General features: G+C 37.5%; 1 protein-coding gene across 2 annotated transcripts in view; it reads right to left on the reverse strand.

Moving 5' to 3' along the window:
* The window catches only part of IMMP2L (inner mitochondrial membrane peptidase subunit 2), a 905154-nt gene that overhangs the window by 472175 nt on the left and 409148 nt on the right, over positions 1-23831 (reverse strand). The window contains exon 1 of one of the 2 annotated variants that reach the window (XM_073809839.1): positions 18695-18867. The exons of the other annotated variant lie outside the window; for it this stretch is intronic. Coding sequence (XP_073665940.1) covers positions 18695-18852 — 158 coding nt within the window. The 5' untranslated portion in view covers positions 18853-18867. Of the gene's footprint in view, positions 1-18694; positions 18868-23831 lie in introns of those variants that run through there. 2 annotated transcript variants of the gene reach the window in all.

The following is a 23831-nucleotide window of genomic DNA, read 5'->3' on the forward strand; positions in this document are numbered from 1 at the left end:
ATCCTTGTGGGTTCAGTGTTAACACTCTCATTTTATACATCAGTCTCAGAGAAGTAATTTTCTTTCCCAAGATAATAATATCATAGAGCAGAGAAACCAAAAGGTACACATCATGAAAAATAATAATACCCAGGTACTTTTCTGGCATGCCATACAAAAATAACTAATAGGTGGTATTTTGAGGAGGGAACACTCCATCAATAATATACCAGATTCATTAATTGTGCTATTGTCTTCTAACTATCTCCATCAACATGTTCACTTATAATATTCCTATGTTGGTTCTGCATGAGGGATTAGGGTAAAGGGCTCCAGTTTGCCAACTTTCAGTTATTACTCGCCAAAGGCACAACTATGAGCACTGGTTTAGCAAAAAACACACACACACACACACAAAACAACCTCCAAAAACCTGCATATATTATAAATTGAACTTTTAAAATAAGCATATTCACTAAGTACTCACTGGCTGCAAGGTACTTCTAGAGACTTATAAAAGACTCTTCTGTAATTATTTCCATGCATCCATTTCACAGTCCCCATGCATAATGCTCTCCTGTTTTTCTATCCCATTACAGAAAAGGATAGTCAATTACCTGTTTTACTTGTTTTCTGACTCTAGCTTATATTTGTCATACATGGTAATTCTGACCTTAGAAGGAGGTGCATAAAGAGTAAGGACTGGGCTTCCCTGGTGGCGCAGTGGTTGAGAGTCCGCCTGCCGATGCAGGGGACACGGGTTCGTGCCCCGGTCCAGGAAGATCCCACATGCCGCGGAGCGGCTGGGCCCGTGAGCCATGGCTGCTGAGCCTGCGCGTCTGGAGCCTGTGCTCCGCAACGGGAGAGGCCACAACAGTGAGAGGCCCGCGTACCGCAAAAAAAAACCCCAAAAAACAAACAAAAAAAACACCAGGCTAGCTCTTGAATAAAGGATTAAAGCAAAAGATTACTTTCACACTTGGGTGGTGTATGTCAAAAAAAGAGTAAGGACTGAGGGGAAAAATTTTTCCCTTCAACTTTCTGCCAACATCCCCATCCTTGCATGTATTGGTGCCATAAACACTAACAGCTTAGAGGGTCATATGTCAGTGCACTTTGACAGAGTTTAGTCTGTTGGACGACTTGTAGTCTATTACAGATGGGTTCTGAAAAGTTCTAAGTTATGAATTGGAGTTTATGAATTGATTCTGAGGAGTTCTAATAAATGAATTTGTTCTAGAAGAACAAAACTAATTAATATAGGATAGATAACATGGATTATACGTTCATAAATGGGGCAGCAAAAAATATTAAATAAAAACTTGACACCATCAAACTTATCCCTGAGATTAAAACCTCCAATGCCCATATAGGAAGTTGACTGTCTCTATGTCCCAGTAGAAGCAACAAGGTGATTCATTAAAACAAGCAAACATCTCCACAGATTAGTAAGCTTCTATGAAATTAAACTGGCATGCAGATTTTATGTGTAGAGAAGTATCTCAGTATTTAATGAGTACTAATTTTTGCTTGCTAATATTTCATAGTCACTATGCTGAACCTTGTTCTCATTCCAAAGATACCACCCCACCTTGATTTTTTTTTTAATGAATCATTGATATGGCAGAACTCCTTTGCTAGTATTATTTGGAAAATAATAGTAGTAAACTTCCTAAACAGAGAAGCAAGTAGTGGCCCATGTTTTCATTCATACATGATTTTTTTCCATGTGCTCTTCATTTATTGAGGACCTACTATGTGCCAGACATGGTATTAGCTGCTAGAGATGCAACATTGACTGCGATAGACAAATTCCCTGACATTATAAAGCTTAGTCTACAGGCAGATATCAACAAATGAATCTGGTAATTGCAATATAAGTTAATAGAAATATGATAGGAATGGGGATAGCTTACACATATGCTGGGGTACAGGTTATTATAAAGGAGCACAGAAAGGGCTCTAACAACTAAGACTGCCTTTACACAATCTCCCAATTAAAAAGCTGAGAAATGTTGGGAGCAGGCTAGGGATAGTGTGAAGATGACAACAAGCTGAAGAATTTGAATAGCAACAGCATGCTGAGTAACTGGGAGAAAGTTCTGAAGAAGAAAAAAGCCAGAGCTGGCTTCAAAAGATAAATGAAGATATGGGTAAAAAAATCAAACTTTACTTGGTGCTAAACATGGTGGAAACTAATGTCCCAGGGAGAATGACTAGGCCAAATTTAAAACACCAGGACTAATTTATAAGGCTACAAATATTAGTTCCATATTTCACGCCTGTCTCCCTCTATAACCAAGCCCCAGTTTCTCATCCAATCCCTAGTCCTCCATAGTTGGGAATATGAGAAGAAGTGGAAAATAAAAGAGAAAAGGAAATAGATACAGGCACACTCTATACACTACTGCTCAGGTGTCCCCTCAATTGAAACCACATCCAACACACGCACAGACTCTCAAGACCCTTAGAAGCATACACTCAGACACAAACTATTCATGTTCAGAGTAAGTATGGTCCATTATATGTAAGATATCCTATTTTCAGATATTAAAAAAATACACCTCCCATGAAATTAACAGAGGGTCAAAATGTTACTCCAAATGTTACATTATTTCCCCAAAGGGAAAATCAATGAAAGAGACCTTAGGTATTCTGACCAGTTTTGTACATTAAAACCCATGTAATGTAAAATTAGGGTCTATGTGTTTGAATTTAAGACCGATCTAATTCTATTTCCACTGTTAATTGTATTTCTCTTTCAGAAATTTCACACATATGTTACATAGAGTTTAATAAGTATGTAAGTATAAAAACAGATTCAGGAACACCAGGAACAAACAGTGTGTCTCATTTCCTTGGATTATGTTTTCTACCATATCACACATAGTTCTAACTGGATCTCACAGATATCACTTTCCTCAGATAATAGAAAAAAAAAATTGCTCTCTTATGTTTCCAGTTGAGACCCTGAATTCAAAATAACTTAAAATAAGAAAGAGTAGAATACGTAGAAGTACTCACCCATGAATAGGACACTCATTCCACATTTTTTATGGTTTCTCAACACTGAGCTCTCTTAAGAAGAAAATCTTATTAAGATTGTCTAACACAAGTCTAATATAGATTACTAAGGAAGTAAATTATGTCAATAATTTAAAGTTTAATTTTGAAGATGTACTTAAAAATTAATAGAGGAGATAAGCATTAATAGACATAAACATAATAGACATAATAAACTTAACAGAAAAGATAAGCATTAGCATAAAAAAAATCAAAAATTTTTTAGCATAAAAAATCAAAATCAAAAAATTAGCAAAAAAATCAAAAATCAAAATCAAAAAAAATCAAAAAATCTCAAAAAGGTTTTGGGGAACTGTGATACAAAGACTATTAAATTAGTTACTTTTCAATCCTTCAAAATCTTTTGTCTGAAAGGTCTGTTTGAGGTTTTTACCTGAAACCAAGGGAGGGGGGGTGAAAGCACATCCACCTTCTCATAACATTTTAAATGCCGAGGTCTTAGTATGCCCAGAAAGACTCCTACAACACTCTGAAGTGAGCTCCTAATTGTGTAGAGGACTACAGTTCACCATGGCAAGTGTGTCTGTTCCATTTCACTCTGGTATGAATAACAGAGAAGGCTTCAGACAAAATGATACCAAGCAAATGTAAAAACAGGTGATTTTTGTTTTATTGATATGAGTAACTCTGCCCCAGCACTAGGCTGCAGTACTTAGGTTTTTCAGTGTGACTACTCACACCAGGTAAGAACATGTATGTGGCTTAGCACAAACTCTCATCTCATTCCGGAAAAAACAAGTCAAGTTTTAGGTTCACTGAAGCCAGAATATATAAAATACTAGAAGGTCTATGAGATCAGTAGTTCTAGACGTCGAACTAAAGTTACAATCTTAAATGTCATAAACCTCTGATTACACATTTGTCAAGTACTTTCTAAGATATAAGACATTTTTACATATGTCTGACATTTGAATATATCCTCCGTAGCTACTCTGTGATTTCAGAAAAATCATGCTAACCTACTTTGATGAATTATTGGTCCTGGCAATGGAAATATCAAATAAAATTATCATCAAATTTGCAAACCCACTGAATCCTTCCCCTGCTCCAAAGTGAACACTGTCAAACACCTGTGCATGCTTTCACAGGGGCAATGGGCTTACCAATAAAGAATTTTGCTATAGTGGGAAAAGCCAACCCTATGATCTTTAAATAATCTGGTTTCAGAAATGAGTTTTTATATTAAACTTCTCCTCAAGATCTCCTTGACTTGAAATTCCAAGCTTAAAATAATGTCATATTATTCCTTTAAAATATATTATTTTAAAGTACATAATTTTATATTATTTTGCCTTAATATATTTTACTACTAAAGTAACATGTGATTGTTAAGACATGAAAGACTTCCAATCTCAGGATGAAAGAAGACTTCAACTGCTCACCCCATCATTTCCTCACCCAGCCCCAAAGCTCCCAATGACATGATTGACAGAGATTACCATCCTCTAGTATTATACATCAGTCCCTTATGTATCAGCCTATTACATTTTTGCAAAGCTTTGGGAGTAAAAAGGTTTCACTCTCATGTTCAGCTGAGAATTTGCTTCTTTCTATTTTTCACTAGTTTTATTTTAGGGAGCAAAAAAAGAATGAATTTAATGTATGTACTACAGGGCAGCCCTGCAAGTGGATCATGCTATCATGTCCCTATATGTTCTTTTTTTAAAAAATTTATTTATTTTTTATTTTTGGCTGTTGGGTCTTTGTTTCTGTGCAAGGGCTTTCTCTAGTTGTGGCAAGCGGGGGCCACTCTTCATCGCGGTGCACGGGCCTCTCACTATTGTGGCCTCTCTTGTTGTGGAGCACAGGCTCCAGACACGCAGGCTCGACAGCTGTGGCTCACAGGCCTAGTTGCTCCACGGCATGTGGGATCCTCCCAGACCAGGGCTCGAACCCGTGTCCCCTGCATTGGCAGGCAGATTCTCAACCACTGCGCCACCATGGAAGCCCTGTTCTTTGCTCCACACTGAAGAAGTCCATGTCCTTAAAGCTATTCAGGTCACTCTTCTCTGAAGATGATCTAAGTCATCAAAGTCTCTCTTAAAATACAGTACCAGAAACAGAATGCCACCCTGTAGGTGTGCTAAGCTCTCTATTTGGTTGGGGAGCAATGTTAACACAATTTCTGCACTATTTTCAATCGAAAGCAGAGCCAACTCTAAGCAAACAAGGGTCTTCATACTTGACGCCAAATCTTGTGGTTAGCAACATCACCAAGACCAGCATCACCAGCACTTAGTAAATGCTAAGCCCTAGCAGACATATAACCTAATTTAACCCCTATGAGGAAGGTCTATCAGTAGCCATATTTTATATGACAGGTGAGAAAATTTAGGTTTAGAAAGTTTAAGTGACTTACCAAGATTTCGCTAGTAAGTTTTTATGGGTAAGAGGGATTTGGTCTCCGTGTAAAAGCAAATTGACAGGTTGTTAGTTTGCTAACACCTACTATAAACCTTGGAATTTCTCATATGAACTGATATGACCTCTTAGATAAAAGTCACTCAGCAGGTAGTAGGGGTGGGTATTATGATAACTCAATTAGCATCAGCAATTATCACAAGAGCAGAAAATTAAGAATCTCTATAGTTAGAAATAGTATTTCATTGATAGCATACTTTTGGAAATAAAGCCTGACACCAACTAAGAACTGGAAAACAGAAACATGAGCAATTACACCTCCATGATGCTATGGTCATTAGAGAAATTGATAGAACTACAAGGCTTTCAGTCAACAAAAGAAAGACAATCCAAAAGGGAAACTAATGAAAGGTATTCCCATACATCAAGGTTATTCCATTGCTTAACTTACTAACAGTAGTCTAACCCCATCATGAGTTAACAGGATGCTGAGGAGAAAAGTATAGATGAGAATAACTAAAGCTTGTTTTTGTTTAGCTATTGGCTTCTAAACTTGTTTTTAACTGTGCTCCACATTAAAGTAAATATAATACAGTGTGACACACACATAAACAAAATTTAAGTTTCACAAAAAAAATTCTAACTGTGCAATTCCAACTCACTATATTTTCTATTCTATTCTAGTTCTTTTTTTAAAAAAAATGCTGATATGATCTATTAATTGATTTTATTAACTACTAATTAGTCATAACCTGCAATTTGAAAAACATTAAACACCTACCAGTACCCATGGTCAGAAATAAACCACAAGTCAAGAAATATCTGTAGAATTGCCATTTAACTCCTCTTTTTGTAGTTATTAGTTCAAAGCTTAATATTATTATTTTTTTATTCCAACATAATAAGGGAAAGTAGAAGAGAGGAAAAGATGGCAACAGCAGCTATTGAAGAGGTGCTTTGTGAAGGGGAAAAGGAAGGAAGAGCATGTTACATACATACTGAGGCTTAGAAGAGTTGAATAACTTGCCCAAAGAAGGGCTGGGATTAAAACCCAAATCTACATGACTCCAAAGTTTGTAATTTTTACATAGGTTAGAGAATAGTCTACAGGAATATAGTTAATATTTCTAAAATGCATCTGTCTGATGATACTACACTAAAAACCTCTCAAAGGTAGAAAAAAAATCTTAAAATAATTAAATCAGGAGACTATTAGATAAACTTTTTATAGATTTCTAAACAAGAACATACACTGAATGGTAGATTCCCAGGCTGTCAGCTGGGAATGTTTTCTTGAGTTCCCTTTAAGGAAAGGAGGAGTCATTTCCTAGGGCTGCCATAAGAAAGTACCATACAGCCTTCTCCCCTGTGTCTATACACAAATCTCCCACTTTCTCTTATAAAGGAACTAGTCATTGGACTCATTTGATTATGTCTGCAGAGACCTTACTTCAAAATAAGATGATATTCACAGGTACTGGGGTTATGACTTGAATATGTCTTTTCTAGGGACACAACTCAACCCACTACAAGCAGACAGAAATGGATAAATCTAGGATGTCCACTATACAGTTCTCAAAAATTGGAAAGTTACAAAGATACACAGCAGCTCAGTTCAACTTCAAATGGCAACAGGGAATGGATGGAACAGTGTTAAACTTCCTCCATCTCAGTTCTTTGATAGCATTTACAACAGTATAACAAAAATGCAAACCAAAATAAAGTAAAATTAATTGTCAAGAAGGATTCATTCTGTGTTCAATTTATACTATCATGCTGAAAGAGCCATTTAGATGCCTTATAAAAATTTTTTTTTCTGTTTGAAGGAATTTTTAAAATCAGTGTTTATTTAAGTTGCTGATGATCCGTTTCACCATTCCCTAATCACAGCAAAAAAAGATGTTAAGCCAGAATTACAGTTTTCCATCATGCAAAACAAAACTTATACAAAACACTGGCATATTCCTTTATATAGTTAGGAAGATCAATTTTTTTCTGTTTCACACTTTCAGACCACATTGCTCAAAGTAAGAAAAGGCAAATGTAATCAAGCTTGATAAGCCAAGAAGCAGACAAATGACACGAAAAGAAATAATTTGAGGAGTAAAGATATTAAATTACCACCACGACGCTCTGAATAATAAAAGCACGGAGTCAAAAGCAGTTCAGTTTCTTAAGACCAAGAGGCATTTCAACAGCTTTACTAAAGACCAGAAGTCAGTGTTTATTTTTTGTAAGAACTTTAATGTGAATAAATTAAGAAATTATACTTTTAAAAATCTCACTTCGAAATACAGTAGGAATACAGATGGATTCTCTGATACTTCGTGCCCTACATTAACTTGTGGGGCCACAGTACCAAAGTAAGAGGGAAATAGTGTGCCTCTCTGTTTAGTTGTGGTAGCTACTTTTTATTACATGGGCAATATAATTCATTGTTTCTTATGTAACTGCTAACCTATCTTAAATTTTAATAGCCATCCATAAACAAACAAATGATATCACTTGTTCCAAGTTAGGTGTAACTTACAGATGGAAAACCCTGCAAAATGACTTGCAATAAATTAAAATAATCCTTAAGGAAAAGTGGAATATAGCTAGAAAAAGATTAGAGATAAGAGATAACTTACTTGTAAAACCCTTTACGGCAAAAGAGAACTGCCTGCATCTATATTCTAGGAAGGAAAAATCTTGAAAATTAGGATGCATTCAAATGCCACAAATATATCAGAACATACCATACTGCTAAAAATGTTTCAGTTAACGTGATTTTAAAAATTTATCTCCATTGAAACCTTTATTTAAAATTGTTTGGCTTTGTGGAAAAAAACTGCAAACAAATGAATATGGTGTCCATTTGATGTCAAGTATTTCATGAACAGAGGGATAAATCTGGAATTTTTATCTTTGCCCTATATACATTGTACATTGAAGAAAATCTTTTGGAACTGAGCTAATAAAAGGCTAAATTAAGACACAATTTTAGTGCTCTGGGAACCTCAGCAGCACTACTACCCCGAGGCAAAAAGCCTAAATGATTCCATGAACAGGTAATAAACGGTAACAATGGCCAGAGACTGGACTCAGTTGATATTTCTTTATTCATTGGTATTTACTGTGAAATTAAAATGTTAGAAGCTGCAGGATATACAAGGATGAACCAGATATGTACTTGCCCTGCAAGAGTTTAGAGAATTATCTATGATGGGAAAAACTACACAGGAGGAAAGAGAGTAAGAAATGCTACAGCAATTAAGTAGCTTCCAGATATATTTTGTGAAAATTCCAGATAACAGTAATTAAACTGGCCCTGATATGCAAGATAACCATTTCCCCTATCTAAAAAGTTGTTTTTGTGACAGAAGACACATAAAACAGTGCTTGTTCTCTTTATAAAAATAGGAATAAATCTTCATTTTCTAAAAGAGAAAAAGGTACATTTTCCTCTGAATTAAAAAATCCTATTTTAAGCTAGGAAAAGAGAACACCTATTAAGATATATTTCACCTGCTATAAATGTGGTTCACCTCACAATTCCCCAGCAAAAGGAAAAACTAGGATATTCTTTCTCTGACAAGATTGCCTTATGCTGTTGGCATTGCTACTTTGAAAACTGAAACTCTAATTTTATTTCTACAGCTACCTTCCAGCTTTCTATTGTCTCATCTACTAAACCCCAGTTACCATTACAGTTCAATTTCCCAGTTACCATTACAGTTCAATTTCCTAGTTTGTTATTTTCTCTGAGAAAAATGAACAGGAGCAAAAAAAAAAAAAAAGAGCAGAAAAGAAAGGAGGAGAGACAAGAACAGAACACATCAATCCTGAAAAAGTGAGACTCAAGAAACTAAAAAGCAAGTGAAGAAAAAAGGAACAGACAACGGGCAGAGTTGGGGTGAGAGAGGCAGACAGAGAGTCAGGAGGCGTTGAGAGGTCAAAGCCCTCTGTCCACTTGAATTGTTAGCTTATTTGCCCTCATTAAATATTGCCTTGTCTCTGTTATCACCTGCTCAATACTGCCCTTTAGAAAATTGGTTGGCAAAGGCAGATATGACACGAAGTGGCAATGAGCTGGCTAATATGAACCTTTTGGAAAGGAACACATATTCTTGAGCCCAGATGAGTCAATACTAGATGTTTTCTGCTTGCACATTCAATCTACAGGGTTCTAAAATCTAAACAAAATTCAAAGTCATAGCCGTGTGCCTTTCAAAAATACTAGATTTCACTTAATATTATAGATGTGCTGTTGAATAAACAAAAGCTTGGAACACAAATGATGAGAAAGCTAAAAAATATAATTGGGCAGGGGTGAAATAAGTTAACAAGGCCAAGGCATTTTGGCCAGATTGCAATTTGGGAAATATCTGAACTCTCACAAATGTCATAGGGTGTGAGAACCGAAAATATTTCCATCTGCCTAAACTAAAGGAACTATTGCTCCTCATTCATGCTAATTCCATGCTGTTCTCCAAGTTATTAAGACTATTTGGCTGCTTGAGAAGAAAACCTGTCTATTCTTCCCCTGAAAGGGTAATTTTAAAGCCACTTGGGTAAATGGCTGAGTGACAAAGCAAAGCAAAATTTAATATCATTGAGGGAGCTACTAGAAATTGTCTCTTCTTATCTACTCTACTTACAACAGAGGAAAATATCTATGACACATAGTATAGAACTTGGATGATAAAATGGTATAAGAATCATGGAACATTATGCCTTTTTCATTGAAAAATACATGGTTCATTGGCGGCAGAGTAGGACTAGCACACAGATCTTCTGACTGTTAATCCAACAGTCTCTACACTGTGCATCAGTATCCATAAATTCTGGCATATTTGGGACTGAGAGAAAGCAAACGAGAGAACATTAACTCAACTATTGTTTCTGGTAGTATTACCTACCGCATTCCAAACCTATACCACTAATACTAAATGTTAAAGTCTTAGATACAATTTACTGACTAGAAATAATATTCTGAAGAATGAGAATTTAGTTCCCTTATATACTTCCACACTTTCCCTCTCAATCTTCTCTCAAAATATAATTTTACCACAAACTTTTTGTTAAATCAACACTCATATACACATATTATAAATTCTTAGTGCTAAACCACATAGTATACTATGACTATGATTACACTGTTTCCTGTACAGTTTTGGATTCCCTACAGATAATCATTGCCTTTTTTTTTTTCACTTGCTTAATTTTCAATGTACCTAGAACATTTCATTCTCAAATTCTGTAAAGAACAGAATCTGCTAACATCTCTTGCTTAATACAGTATCCTTCCCATTCTCTTTATCATTGTGGGTTGATGTTTTTTATTCCTTATTGCTATTTTAGTGACATTTCAAGAAGAGAAGATAAATGCATGTGTTCAATCAACCATATTTAACAAGGAGCTAGAGACTGATTTTTAACGCCTGTATGCAATATTGAAACATTAACGATGTTAACAAATGCCCAAAGTCATGAAAGACAGTACCATGACAGTTAAGTAGGTGTGGAAGAATTTACAAATTGGTTTTGATTATTGAGGAAAATAACAGGTCAAAAATATAAGTCAGAATTTTCATCTTCATTTTTTCAAGAGAAGGGTTTGGATTTTAGTTTAATATAAATCTTTCTCATTATCTCCAAATTCTAGATTAACGTTTCTCAAACTTTACTGTGCTTATGACTCATCCTGGGAGCTTGTTACACTACAGATTATGTTTAAGTCTTCATTTCTAACAAGCCCCCAGATGATACCAATGATTTTGGTCTAAGAATTACACTCTGACTAGCAAGGCTTTAGAAAGTATCATTTAACCGTGTTACAAGAAAGGTAGAAACTGGAAGAGACCTACTCAAACATGGAAAATATTCTTAGCACATACCTTAAGTTTTCCAATTCATGTTTCTAAGCACAAGTTCCCTACCAGAGAAAGCACAATGTCATCCAAAGGAAGAGGAACAGGCATTCCAGGTCAATGCTCACAATCCATGGTCAACTAGACAGACTCTCACTTAACCAGTTTTTCTGCACCAAATCAGCTGTGAACAAAAAGATCACGTGGAGTACTGGGGAACTGCATAGCATGTATGTTTCAAGGCTTCTATTCTGACACCAACCCCAACTGGCATTGTGCAATACATTTCAAGTCTGAGGCTAACCACTCAAAGTTAGTACAGACCCCACAAGTTAAGGACTTCAGGGCTCCACAAGACTGCTGTCACTTCAGAAGCCAGCCACAAGTGGCCTCCCAGGTCACCGGCATATCTGACTAAATAGCTAAATATGGGGGCTTCTAATGACCACCCTCAGGATTGATAACTCTATAGAACGATTCACAGAACTCAGAAAAGTGCTATACTTACAATTATAGCTGTATTATAAAGAATACAAACCAGACCATCCAAATGAAAGGAAGCATGGGGCAAGGTCCCGAAGGGTCCCAAACAGTGTCTGTGTTCTTTCCCCGTGAAGTCCGGGCATGTTACCCTTCCAGCACATCAATGTGTTCACCAACCAGGAAGCTCCAGTGAGCTCAGTGCCCAGTTGCTATTGGGATTTTGGTCATGTGATTGAACTCAGTCTCCAGGGAAGTTGGGCTGATATCATGTGGCTCAAAGCCCTAACATTCTAATCACATTGGTCTTTTCAGCTGACCAGCCCCCTCCTGATGCTATCTAGAGGCCCATCATCAGTCACTTTATTAACATAAACTTAGATGTTGTCCAAAGGGCTCATAAATAACAAAGACATTCCTATATATCCATAGCCCAGGACAAAGACCAGTCAAATTACTATACAACAGCTTCCATTCATTATATTTGGTAAATTTCACTGCATTCCCTTTTATCTTAATTAAGATATAAATACATTCTTATTAGAAATGAGTTAAGAGAGAAAGTGCGGTGATAAAGACAAACAATTTTAAAAACTGATTTCTAGTTTGTCTCCTCACTAACCTGGCAAAATGTACATGACAAATCACTGTACCTCACTGAGTCTTAGTTTCCTCCCAATATCAGTAAGGGACTGAATTGAATAACCTCCCTAGCAATTTCTGCCTTTAATATTCTATAATCCCATGAGTTTACAAAATCTGCTTTATTCATTTGCCCAGTTATGGAGTGATTTTGCTAGCTGCCAACAATATCGCCTCCTAGGCTGGTCAAAATGAAGGCTATTAGAAATATCTTTGTGGTAATTATAGTAAAATGATATTCCAACAGTCAAGTCAAATGATGGGGGGCGGAAAAAAGGTTATAGTATAAGCTTGCCCTGAGCTGCATAATTTTCTAAGCCCTATTCTCTAAATTATCTTCTTCCCTAACTTTAAAAACTAAAAATTGGGCTTCCCTGGTGGCGCAGTGGTTGAGAGTCCGCCTGCCGATGCAGGGGGCACGGGTTCGTGCACCAGTCTGGTAAGATCTCACATGCCACGGAGCGGCTAGGCCTGTGAGCCATGGCCACTGAGCCTGCGTGTCCAGAGCCTGTGCTCCGCAACGGGAGAGGCCACAACAGTGAGAGGCCTGCATACCGCAAAAAAAAAAAGCAAAAACAAAAAAAAACAACTAAAAACTAAGTCTAGCAACTAATTATGCAGATTTAGGAATGCAATTATTATCATTTTCTAGGACTTTACTGCAGACATTATGGATTTGGAGTTAAAGCCAAATTCCATACCTACCTGTGTCAAGGAAGGCAAAACAATATGAAACTATTTAATCCACCATAAATTAAGAAGAACATAAAATTAGACAGAGCCCTCTAAACTTAATTATCAGTTATCCTTCATCTGTCTTTCTCATTCCAACTCTATTGTTATTTGAACAGCAAATATCTTATTGTATGAAATAAGAAACTCGTATTATCTCTAGTATCAGAAGTATGACAAAGCTGTCTGCATAATTCCAATAAATGGAATAATTTTATACACATATTGAAGAAATCAGAAAAGGTACAACAATCAGGGTTCATTTTGCTATTTCTCTTTCCTGAACAGGACAAGCAGAATACTACAATGAATATCTATTGTGAATTTACAGGGATTCAGTTGGAAAATAATTCACGTTAAACAGAGGTTCTCAACATCATTAACAGCGACTGAGAAACTGGGCCAGCGTGCATGAGAGCATACATCATAGAGGTCATGTGTGTTAATGAGAAAAAGAACATTTATTAGCTCACAATTTAAAATATAAAGCATTTCTCCCTCAATGGCTTAAAATGGAACAATATCCTGTACCTGAGGACAGGAGAAGGCAGTGCCCTCAATTAGATGAACAACTCTCCTGGTCCCCAAACTTTTATTGTAGCTGAAATTTATCATTCTGATTTTATTTTTAGATTGTGACATCTTTGTTGTTGTGGACAGAGAGCAGAACATAACCCATCCTATATCACTGTCTACACAGGACAGTTGTGTACCTTTTTTTCTTTAAGTTTAAAAATGTACACATTTTCTAAGTTCTAATTACTCAGTAGCTGAAGCACCCTATTTCCTAACTGTTGTGTGAGCTCTGATCAATGTTTTATGTTTGCATGTTTGTTTTGAGATCAAAAAAGACAGAAAAATGTTTTCAAATATAATTTAAAAAAATCAGTGTCTTAAGAAAGATGTCCATTAGAAACTGCTCTTTTATTATACAAATGAGAAATAAGCAAAAGCACTGATTTTAAAAAGAGGTGACATATTACATAATTATGGTACTATATAATAAATTCGTAAGTTACCAAGAAGTAACTTACTTTTCTGATACATCCCCCACCTATTCCCCCAACCCCCTCCCAGGCTAAATAAGTGGAGTAGATAGCCATGACTCCAGACCACACAGCAGTGACTCTTAGGTCAAAAACTCCAGGAATAACTCTGTGACACCATGGGTTACCTTTAAAATACTGAGAAGCTATTCCCTGTAAAAGGGCAACAATTGTTGGATTATATTTTTTAAAAGAAAAATACAAATGCCCTATCCTGTCTACATTTTAAAAATCTCACCTTGGATCATTTTACAAACATTTATTTCTTAGAAATTTATTTCCTTTGCTTCCAAGTTTCTTGTTCCACTGATTTCAAATGAAAGCATTCTTTACAGACACTTCTTACTGAGGCTAAGAGAAGGAATAATACCTTTAATGAAAATGGCTCTCACAATTGAAGGACACCAAAGTAAACTGAAACCACACCCAATAACTTTCAGCAGGGCCATTAGGAGACTCAGGATATCTACCTTGCTCTCCACTGTGGGAAAATACACTCTTGTTTTAAATGATAACAGTAGTAATCATGTCGTGCCTTAAGAGAAACCAACTCAGATACTGTATATTCAAAACTACTCTTATTCACAAACTAATGATGTAATCAAATCTTTAAAACAGTTTTATTTTATTCATTCTTTACCCTGACTTGTTTTGTAAAACTTTTTAGAAATTATAATTTCTGTTTTAGTGTCATAACATATACTGCAACCTTGTCAAATGAGGAGATTTAATTGCTGGACTAACAAAACCTCCACACTGTAAGACAATTTTGCTTGCAAGGCAAACCCACCACGTTATGAAGTCCACAACATTTACTAGGCAAAAGGAGCCAAAACTATGAGTGCAAATAACACTTCTTTATGCATCTCCACTATTTGCCTTTAGTGACAATGTGCCAGTCTCCCTGAATAACTATTTATTCCTTTTCCTACAATACTTCTAAGTCAATACACAATCCCTCCACAATCAATTTAAATTTCAAGTTAGCAATATTTATTTAGTGCCTATTTGCCAGGCACAACAGTAAGTGTAGTCTGACCTCCATATCCACGGGTTCCATATCTGCAGAGTCAACCAACCACAGATCATGTAATATGTTTACGATCCATGGTTGAATCCCATGGATAAGGAGGCCAACTAAAGGACTTGGGCATCCATGAATGTTGGTATCTGGGGGTAGGCGAGAAACAGGAACCAATACCGCCCCCCTGATACCAAGGAATGACTGTACTGGGGATAGAAGCATTGAGCAAGACAGATGACAATTCTGCCCTCATGGATCTTAAGAGTTGAAAAGCCATGTAAGCCAGAAGTTGGATATATTTGGAGAGTTTGCAAAGGAAGAAATCATGCCTTCCATAGAGAAGCAGATCATAACGCTGACTGGTAGAGTAGCTTAAATACAACTTGTCCACCCCCAGAATCATCCTTTCCCTTGTGCTCCCATAGTTTTCACTTCTTTTCCCCCTTTCTTACTATTCAAAATACTTACCACTGCTTATTTAAGGGTTGCTCAGGGAAATACATTAAACCCACAGTGGGTGGAAGTTCTGGAGGACTGGCTGTGTGTAACAGCAGACAAGAAAGAAACTGAATGGGTTACTTGGAGAGGGTGCTTCCCAAAGGCAAACTAGCCCTCTCAAGCTAGCACTCTCAAGTGTTTATCCACTATTCATGGGCTAATACTGAATAACAACACTGAGCAAAATACAGCCCTAAAGGCACCTGTAGTCTTGCAAAGGTGAAAGAAATTAACCAAACAATCACTGCATATATAAACACAAACAGTGATAAATGCTATGAAGGCTAAATATGAGATCCTGTTTCAGAGGGGCCAGATCTGGACTGTGGGGTCATGACGATTCCCCTGGCAAAGTACGGTTTAACTTGGAATATTAGAGCTGAGCGGGTACACTATTGCTAAATGAAGAGAAAGAAGAAGAACCTTCTGGTAGAGATGTGCACAGCGTGTGTAAAGAGTTTGGAGAAAGCCAGGCAGGGTCAACAACTAAAAGAAAGGATGAAGGTACAGTGTGGTTGGAGGCAAGGGGACTAAAGAAAGCGCTGAGAAACACAGCTAAGGAAATACACTCTGGCAAGTACTTCAAGCAAGGCCTGAAAAGCCAATTTACAGATTTAGGGCTTACTCAGTAAGAAGCTGTTTTGCTAAAATATACACATGGTATGTCTGAAGGGAATACAAGTAGTGCCTCCGAAGAGAGGAACTGAGGGGCTCTGGAGGACAGAGGTCGGAAGGAGATTTACTTTTCATTGTACAGCCAGTTGTGCCTTTTGAAATTTATCTTTGCACTTTTATTACCTGTTTAAAGGAAAACAATGTGAAATATATTGAAATCACTGGCTCTATTAGGAAGAATTGATGAGTGGGAGGGTGAAGGCTAAGAGAACAAACTGAAGGCTACTGGCAGTGGCGTGTGTAGGGTTGGGTGGCAGTGGAGATACTAAGATCAGAATGATGACAGCTTTACGAGAAGAGGTCAGCAATTCTTTCTCACGGATAGCAAAATGGAGGTCAGAGAGAGAATCTGTCAAAAATGAATCCTACATCTCTGACCTGAACCTGTATGGATGGCAGTATCACATTCACTCTGAGGAAACACTAAAAGACAGATTTGAACTGAAAGTCAGCTTGGCACATGCTTCCATTTGAGAGGCCTTTAAGGAATCCAAATAGAGAAGTCAAGTATGGATACTGGGAGTGCAAAGGAGAGAGCTGGGCTAAAGCCACACCTCTGAACCATTAACATATAAACGATAACTAAGCCACGGGTATAAATGATATCACCTAGAGCCATCCCCTATTGCAATTTCTTTTAACATATTAGCATTAAATTGAGAAGATCGATTTCTTTTTCCAAATAACTACATTTTAATAATATATACTGATCTTGGTAAAGTCTTATCAAAAGTAAAGCAAAAACAGATCTAGGATCTCTTGAGCAACACAAAATGGAACATGAGTCAGCATGGGACTGACTTTTTGGACATCTGGATCTAATTATAAACAAGTCACGGATGGCAAATATCCACTGTAAGTATGAACATGAAAGGAATCGCCCAGGATGGATATATATGAATCAGCTGGACCACCTAAACCAGGAACTGACAAATAAGAAGATATCACAGGAACGGTGTGTCTCCTAGATGAGTCATTAGGTGAACTCACCCACTCAGTCTGACGGTGTCAAATGAGCATCAGGGCAAATGCTTAGTCTGGTCAGCACAGACATTAAAACAATACTAATGGGCTATATGGATTATGAGCCGCTTCTAATTAAGGAGCATAATTCTGTGAAGCGAAGTCCGGCGCAGTGGGAGAAACAATGTTAAAAACTCACAGGCAATTAAAAATAAATTAGTAAATAAAAACGTAATCCCAAAGGATGGCTCTGGAACATGCTATTAGAGCAAATGCCAACGGGCAGCTGCTCTCTGGACTTGCTGGCTCTATTGTCATTTGAAGTCAAGTCAGAGTAGTTACTGAATAGTATGAAAGCCAGGACAGTTGAGTTGCTAGGGGAGATTAAAGGAATGCCAATCAAAAATAATTTTTTCTAAAGAATAAAAAAAAAAAAAAAAAAAGAATAAAAAAAAAAAATCAGATGACTTCACCTCCCCAAAAAAGTGGCATAAGGACTGTTGGAAATGGCACAAAACGTTATTTAAACATAAAATGTTATTTACTAACATCACCTTTTCACACAAGAAAGGACATTTTATCACAAAAAGGTACAGATGAATGGATATAATCCCAGAATGAAGCACTGTCCCTTACCCAGAATAAATTTGGATTTATGAAGAATCTCTATGTCCTCTGAACAACCAGTAAAAACTTGGCAATTGACAAAAAAACGAAACTCTGGCGGTTTGGGCTTTTATCAAGTCACCTTGCTTAGGACATGGAGTATTAGAACGTGATGCATTGTGGGGCAGAATCCAGACTTAGGGGTTCTCTCATCTGTTGGAACTGGAGGAAAACTCCATTGCCAAAAAAATTGTTAACAAACAACAATTATACATGACAACCCAAATTCCAAGCCCTCAGTGAGCTGGAATTTACTAGACAAGCTGCATCCAAAAAGTCCTGTAACTCAGAGCCTAAGAACCGCCTGAAGTTTATTCAGAGTCCAAAGGCTTCTGTGTGTCACCTAGTCTGTGTGGTGGGTAGAACCCTGGGCTTTGGACCAACCTGATTTAGATTTGAACTCTACCAGCTACTGACTTGTAGCCTCTAATTTTTACTATCACAGGGGGATCAAATGGAATAATGCAGGTAAACTACTCAGCACAGTACCTCATGTAGCTCATGGGGTGAGCGACAAAAACACCTATTGTTACTGTACTTTCACTCCTGACACCGAATTTCCAAAGTTTATGATTCTTTGCCAACTGGAAAGACAGAGACCTAACCAAGAAGGAGTCCGCAGGGCCGAGCACAGGTTGGCATCACCAAGCACTAGAAAGTTCCACGTAGGACCAGGTCAGGTCCCCACCTACCTGGGGGTAAGTATGGCTGCAGGTGAGGAGAGGAGACCAGCAGAGTCCGCCAGAACCCGGGAAGGAAGAAGGGCTGGGAACAAGCGTCTGGTGCCCCGCACGCGGAACGCAGACCTACCCCTCATTGAGGCTGAAGCTTCCTCGCCCGGCAGACTCATTTCTTCCTGAGACCCCTGCCACCGAAGCTTCCGGTCTGGCTGAGACTATCAATCATGTTTCCCCGCCCACCTCTGGTGAGTGACGCAAACTACAGCCAATCAGATTCTGTTTCTCCCACTCTTGGGTCAACTGACTGGAGGACAGAAAACAGAGCCAATGTATCGTGACCTGATGGTGTCCTGAACGCCCAGAGCTGCCTGGGTCCCCATCCTGTCCAAAGAAAAAGCCCTACAGAGTTTCCTTTTAGTTTAAGAATGTCCCATAGCCCTCCAGTACATTCCTTTTATGTGTAAGTTAAACAAGATTGATTCAATAGTACAATCAATAAATAGTATTGATTCAATACTATTCGGCCATAAAAAAAGAACGAAATAGGAGCGGCTGGGCCCGTGAGCCACGGCCGCTGGGCCTGCGCGTCCGGAGCCTGTGCTCCGCAACGGGAGAGGCCACAACAGTGAGTGGCCCGCGTACCGCAAAAAAAAATAATAATAAAATAACGCCATTTGCAGCAACTGGAGATTATCATACCAAGCTGAAGCAAGTCGGAAAGAGAAAAATAAATACCATATGATATCACTTATATGTGGAATTTAAAATATGGCACGAATGAACCTACCTACAAAACAGAAACTGACTCATAGACACAGAGAACAGACTTGTGGTTGCCAAGGGGGAGGGGGAGCGGGAGGGAGAGAGATGGACGGGGAGTTTGGGGTTAGCAGATGCAAACTATTACGTTTAGAATGGATAAACCACAAGGTCCTACTGTACAGCACAGGGAACTATATTCAATATGCTGTAATAAACCGTAAAGGAAAAGAATATAAAAAAGAAAATCAGATGAATAGAAAAAAAAAATGGAGAGAGGATACAATGTGATACACCCACAAATGAGTTTAATAGCTAAAAATAGCTTTCAGGTAGCTAAAAATTTTAACCAAAACTTTTAACTAAAAACATAAAAGCCTATTAATTCAAAATGAATGGATCTGGACCATCCTTGTTACTATAACAAACCCTTTTATGAGAACTGGGAAGCATAACATCAATGTGTATAGGAAAAATCAGAAAACGCATCAGTAACATTTATGAATGTCCCAACAAAAAAAGATCTATCCTATGGGTCACTGCAATGCATGCTTTCCTTAGGCACAGCTCCTATCTCCTCTCTTTTCTCTCCTATTATGAGCTTCAGCGACACCTCAGTCTTAATCCTGCCTTACTCTCTGGTACTGAAATCACATTAGAGGCTTTACCCCTCCCCCAGGCCCATTTTTTCCAGGAAACATTTATGGAACAACAAAGTAAGGACCTCTGAAAACGTGCTCTTCCATAAAAGCAACCAAAACATGACTGTTAAACTCTTTCACAATTCTACAAATTAACCAAAGGTTTGAAATAATCTGAGAGGCACCTACTGAACAAAAAATGGATGAATCTTGCTAAGAACTATGAACTTAGTGGCATTTTAAACTGTCATTTTGTTAAACAATCTGGCAGTCCTTGAAAATGTTAAACACAGAGTTATCCTATGACCCAGCAATCCCACTCCTAGGTATATACCTAGAGAGTTGACAACATAATGTCCACACAAAAACCTCGACACCAATGTTCATAGCAGCATATTCATAATAGGCAAAAGGAGAAATAACCCAAATCTCCAGCAACTGATGAATGGTTAAATAAAATATGATATATCTATACAATAGAATTTTATTTGACAATAAAAAGAAATGAAGTTCTGACATATGCTACAATCTCAGGAACCTTGAAAACATGCTGAGTGAAAGAAGCCAGTCATAATAGGTCAAATATTGTATGACTCCATCTATATGAACTGACCAGAATAGGCAAATCCATAGAAAGAAAGTAAAAGTAGATTAGCGCTTGCTAGAGCTGCAGGAGAAGAGAATAGGAAACGAATCTAAAGAGCATGGGCTTCTCCTTGGGATGATGAAAATGTTCTGAAATTGCAGAGTGGTGATAACTGACCAACTTCGTGAATATACAAAAACCCACTGAATTATACACTTTAAAACACTGACATTTATAGTATAAGAATTGTATCTCAATAAAGTTCTTTTTAAAAACATTTCAGTAGATGACAGTTTTCACCTGAGGCAAAAATACCATTTAAAGAAGACATTTTAACGTGAAAATATGAAGACAATCATGTATTTTGAGTTTAGCAGAAGTCACCTGACAGATTTATTGGCTTCCAACTTTATTCATTCTACAAATTCCATCTGGGAAGATAAGCTCACAATAGCAAGCACTGTGGGTGGGAGAGAGAGAGAGTGTAGAGTGGTATTATTACCAAATGCTTATATTAGTTTATTATCAAATGCTTACACTTAGTCATCAAACACATACAGTTTTTTTAAGTGTTTCACATGGAATAACTCAATGAATTCTCAAAGTAACTCTAGCCGGTTGTTCCTGTTATTAACTCCATAGGGAAACAAAAACAGGGTTAACTAGGCCAAGGTCACAAATGTAGTAACTGATGGGGCTGAAATCTGCATCTAGGCTGACTGGCTCCAGAGCCTGTGCTTTTAACCACATGCCATGCTGCTTTTGTAGTAAGAACTTTTGAGGAACATGTTAAAAGCAATACAATAAGCAATTATGTTGAAGACATCACAAATATATAACACAGGAAAATTTTTTTTAAAAAAAGAGAAACAAAAACAATTTCCTAATGTTTTCTAAATAGCTTCTCATAGCTGGGGATATAATTTCCAGTTAGAACATCATGTGTAATTCAACTTAGACAGAAAGGAAGATCATGTGCTCTGAAACTCTGTTAAATGACTTGGAGAGTGGCTCTAATGATGAAAACACTGATGATGAAGATACATGTAAAAAACTGAAACTTTCTTCATGACGGGTAGCAGCAGAAAAAAGAAATAAATTTAAAATAATAAATTATATATGTGATTTTAAATAACTACTGTAACAAAATTAATAAATTGTTAAATAGACATTTGAGTCACCTACAATCGTGTCTATGAAAAAACAGGAGATCACTTTATGTTCAAGGTTACTTTTCTTTGAGAGACTATATGGTATAAATAGCTAGTCACTTTTCTATTCAAACCATCCAAACAACTCCTGGTTATTCTCATACTCCATGAAGTAATACACTGTTAGTTCTCCAGTAAATTTGGATAATGTCAGAAAGCCAAACCTTAGCAGTACTTTATTTTACTTTTTATTTTATTTTTATTACTACTTTGTTTTATTAATTTTATCACACCTGCCCTTATCAAGTGGTAACTTTCAAGAAATCTTAAAATCTCATCCATGACATGGAAACGGCACAATACAATAATCCCTTTTCAGGGTTAAATATTGCATTCAAGTTTGACAAAGGCACTGATATAAACCATCATAGATACATGCTCTCTATTTTGAATTTTTAAAAAAGGCTTCTCATCATGTCTTCAAGCAATTCTTTAAATTCTCAGTCATCTCCAAGACACACAGTGTGTTCTCATCCCTAGGCAGTCAGTCCATGGGCCCTTGTTCTGACAGGCTGACAAACCTCCCTCTGTAGCTATATGCTTTCACCACAGGCAAATGAACTTCCTGGCATTAAAGAGTACATTACCGGGCTTCCCTGGTGGCGCAGGGGTTGAGAGTCCGCCTGCCGATGCAGAGGACTCGGGTTCATGCCCCGGTCCGGGAAAATCCCACATGCCGCGGAGTGCCTGGGCCCGTGAGCCATGGCCGCTGAGCCTGCGTGTCCGGAGCCTGTGCTCCGCAACGGGAGAGGCCACAGCAGTGAGAGGCCCGCGTACCGCAAAAAAAAAAAAAGAAAAAAAAAAGTACATTACCTGCCATTACCTTTAAGATCATGTAACAAAGCACGCGTCTTGACAGTACCATCTTGGACCATACCTCTGACTGAGTCCTTAGGACTAAGTCTGACAGACTTTTGCTTTCATTGGCTCTGCCACTGGGCTGGCTTTGCATGTTGCAAACAGGAAACAGAACCAACTAAGGAGAAGCAAGGTTTGGATATTTTCTGTGCTTTGTTTTACTGCCAAATACTCAAAACAGTTTTTATAACTTTGCATTTGAAGTAAAAACAATACCTATATAAATATTTATGTATGTGTGTCTACAGACATACCTATGTATATATTCATTTTATGTCATAAAAGCAAGCCTTATTGCTAATCCCGTCTCAGAAAAATGGTCCTATTTATTTCAATCACTCTACTAATCTTTCTGCAGTTCACTTTTCTCCTTGTGGATGACTTGAGGTTACCTGTTCTTCTGCTTGGCTTCCATAGGACCAACTGTGCCATTTCATTAGTCACACTCCATTCCTGATGCCTGAAGAGATTATAAACACTGATGGCTTTCATGCCTTAGGAAAAGCTGTTTCCCACCAGAGAGCTGCTCTGTCTGCCTATGTTAGGGTCAGGATGTTACAGAGAAAATAGTCCCAGGGAATCTTGAGCAATCTGGCCAGCATTGCTCCTGTATAACAGGGAATGATTATAAGCACTTAAAAACAGAACTTGAGTTTTATTGATGTGCACAATGCCTAGGCCACGTGTCAGAGGACCTCAGCACAGAAAAGATTCAATCAGCATTTGTTAGACTTAAATAATAATTGCGAGAGGGAAGGCCTCAGTTCTACTGACACTTAGCTGGGATAATCCAGGTGATTTTTCATTCATTTCTCCAGATCTTTAAAATGTCTAGAAAGATCTAACTACTAGTTGTATGAAATATAGGGCACTGAGAATTAGGTTCAATGACCACATAGGGATTTAATCAGCAAAATCCAACATGTGAGAAACTTTTCACAGGACAGCTAACTTGGTTTCTTCAACAAATTAATTGTAATGAGAGAGAGAAAAAAAAAAACGAGAGCGAAAGAGAGAAAAAAAGAAAGAAACTGACCAATCTATGGATTTTACAATCTATATAAAGAACATAAACAAAATTCATAATGTGGATC

Source organism: Tursiops truncatus, chromosome 9, assembly GCF_011762595.2.
Source record: "Tursiops truncatus isolate mTurTru1 chromosome 9, mTurTru1.mat.Y, whole genome shotgun sequence".
NCBI lineage: Eukaryota > Metazoa > Chordata > Mammalia > Artiodactyla > Delphinidae > Tursiops > Tursiops truncatus.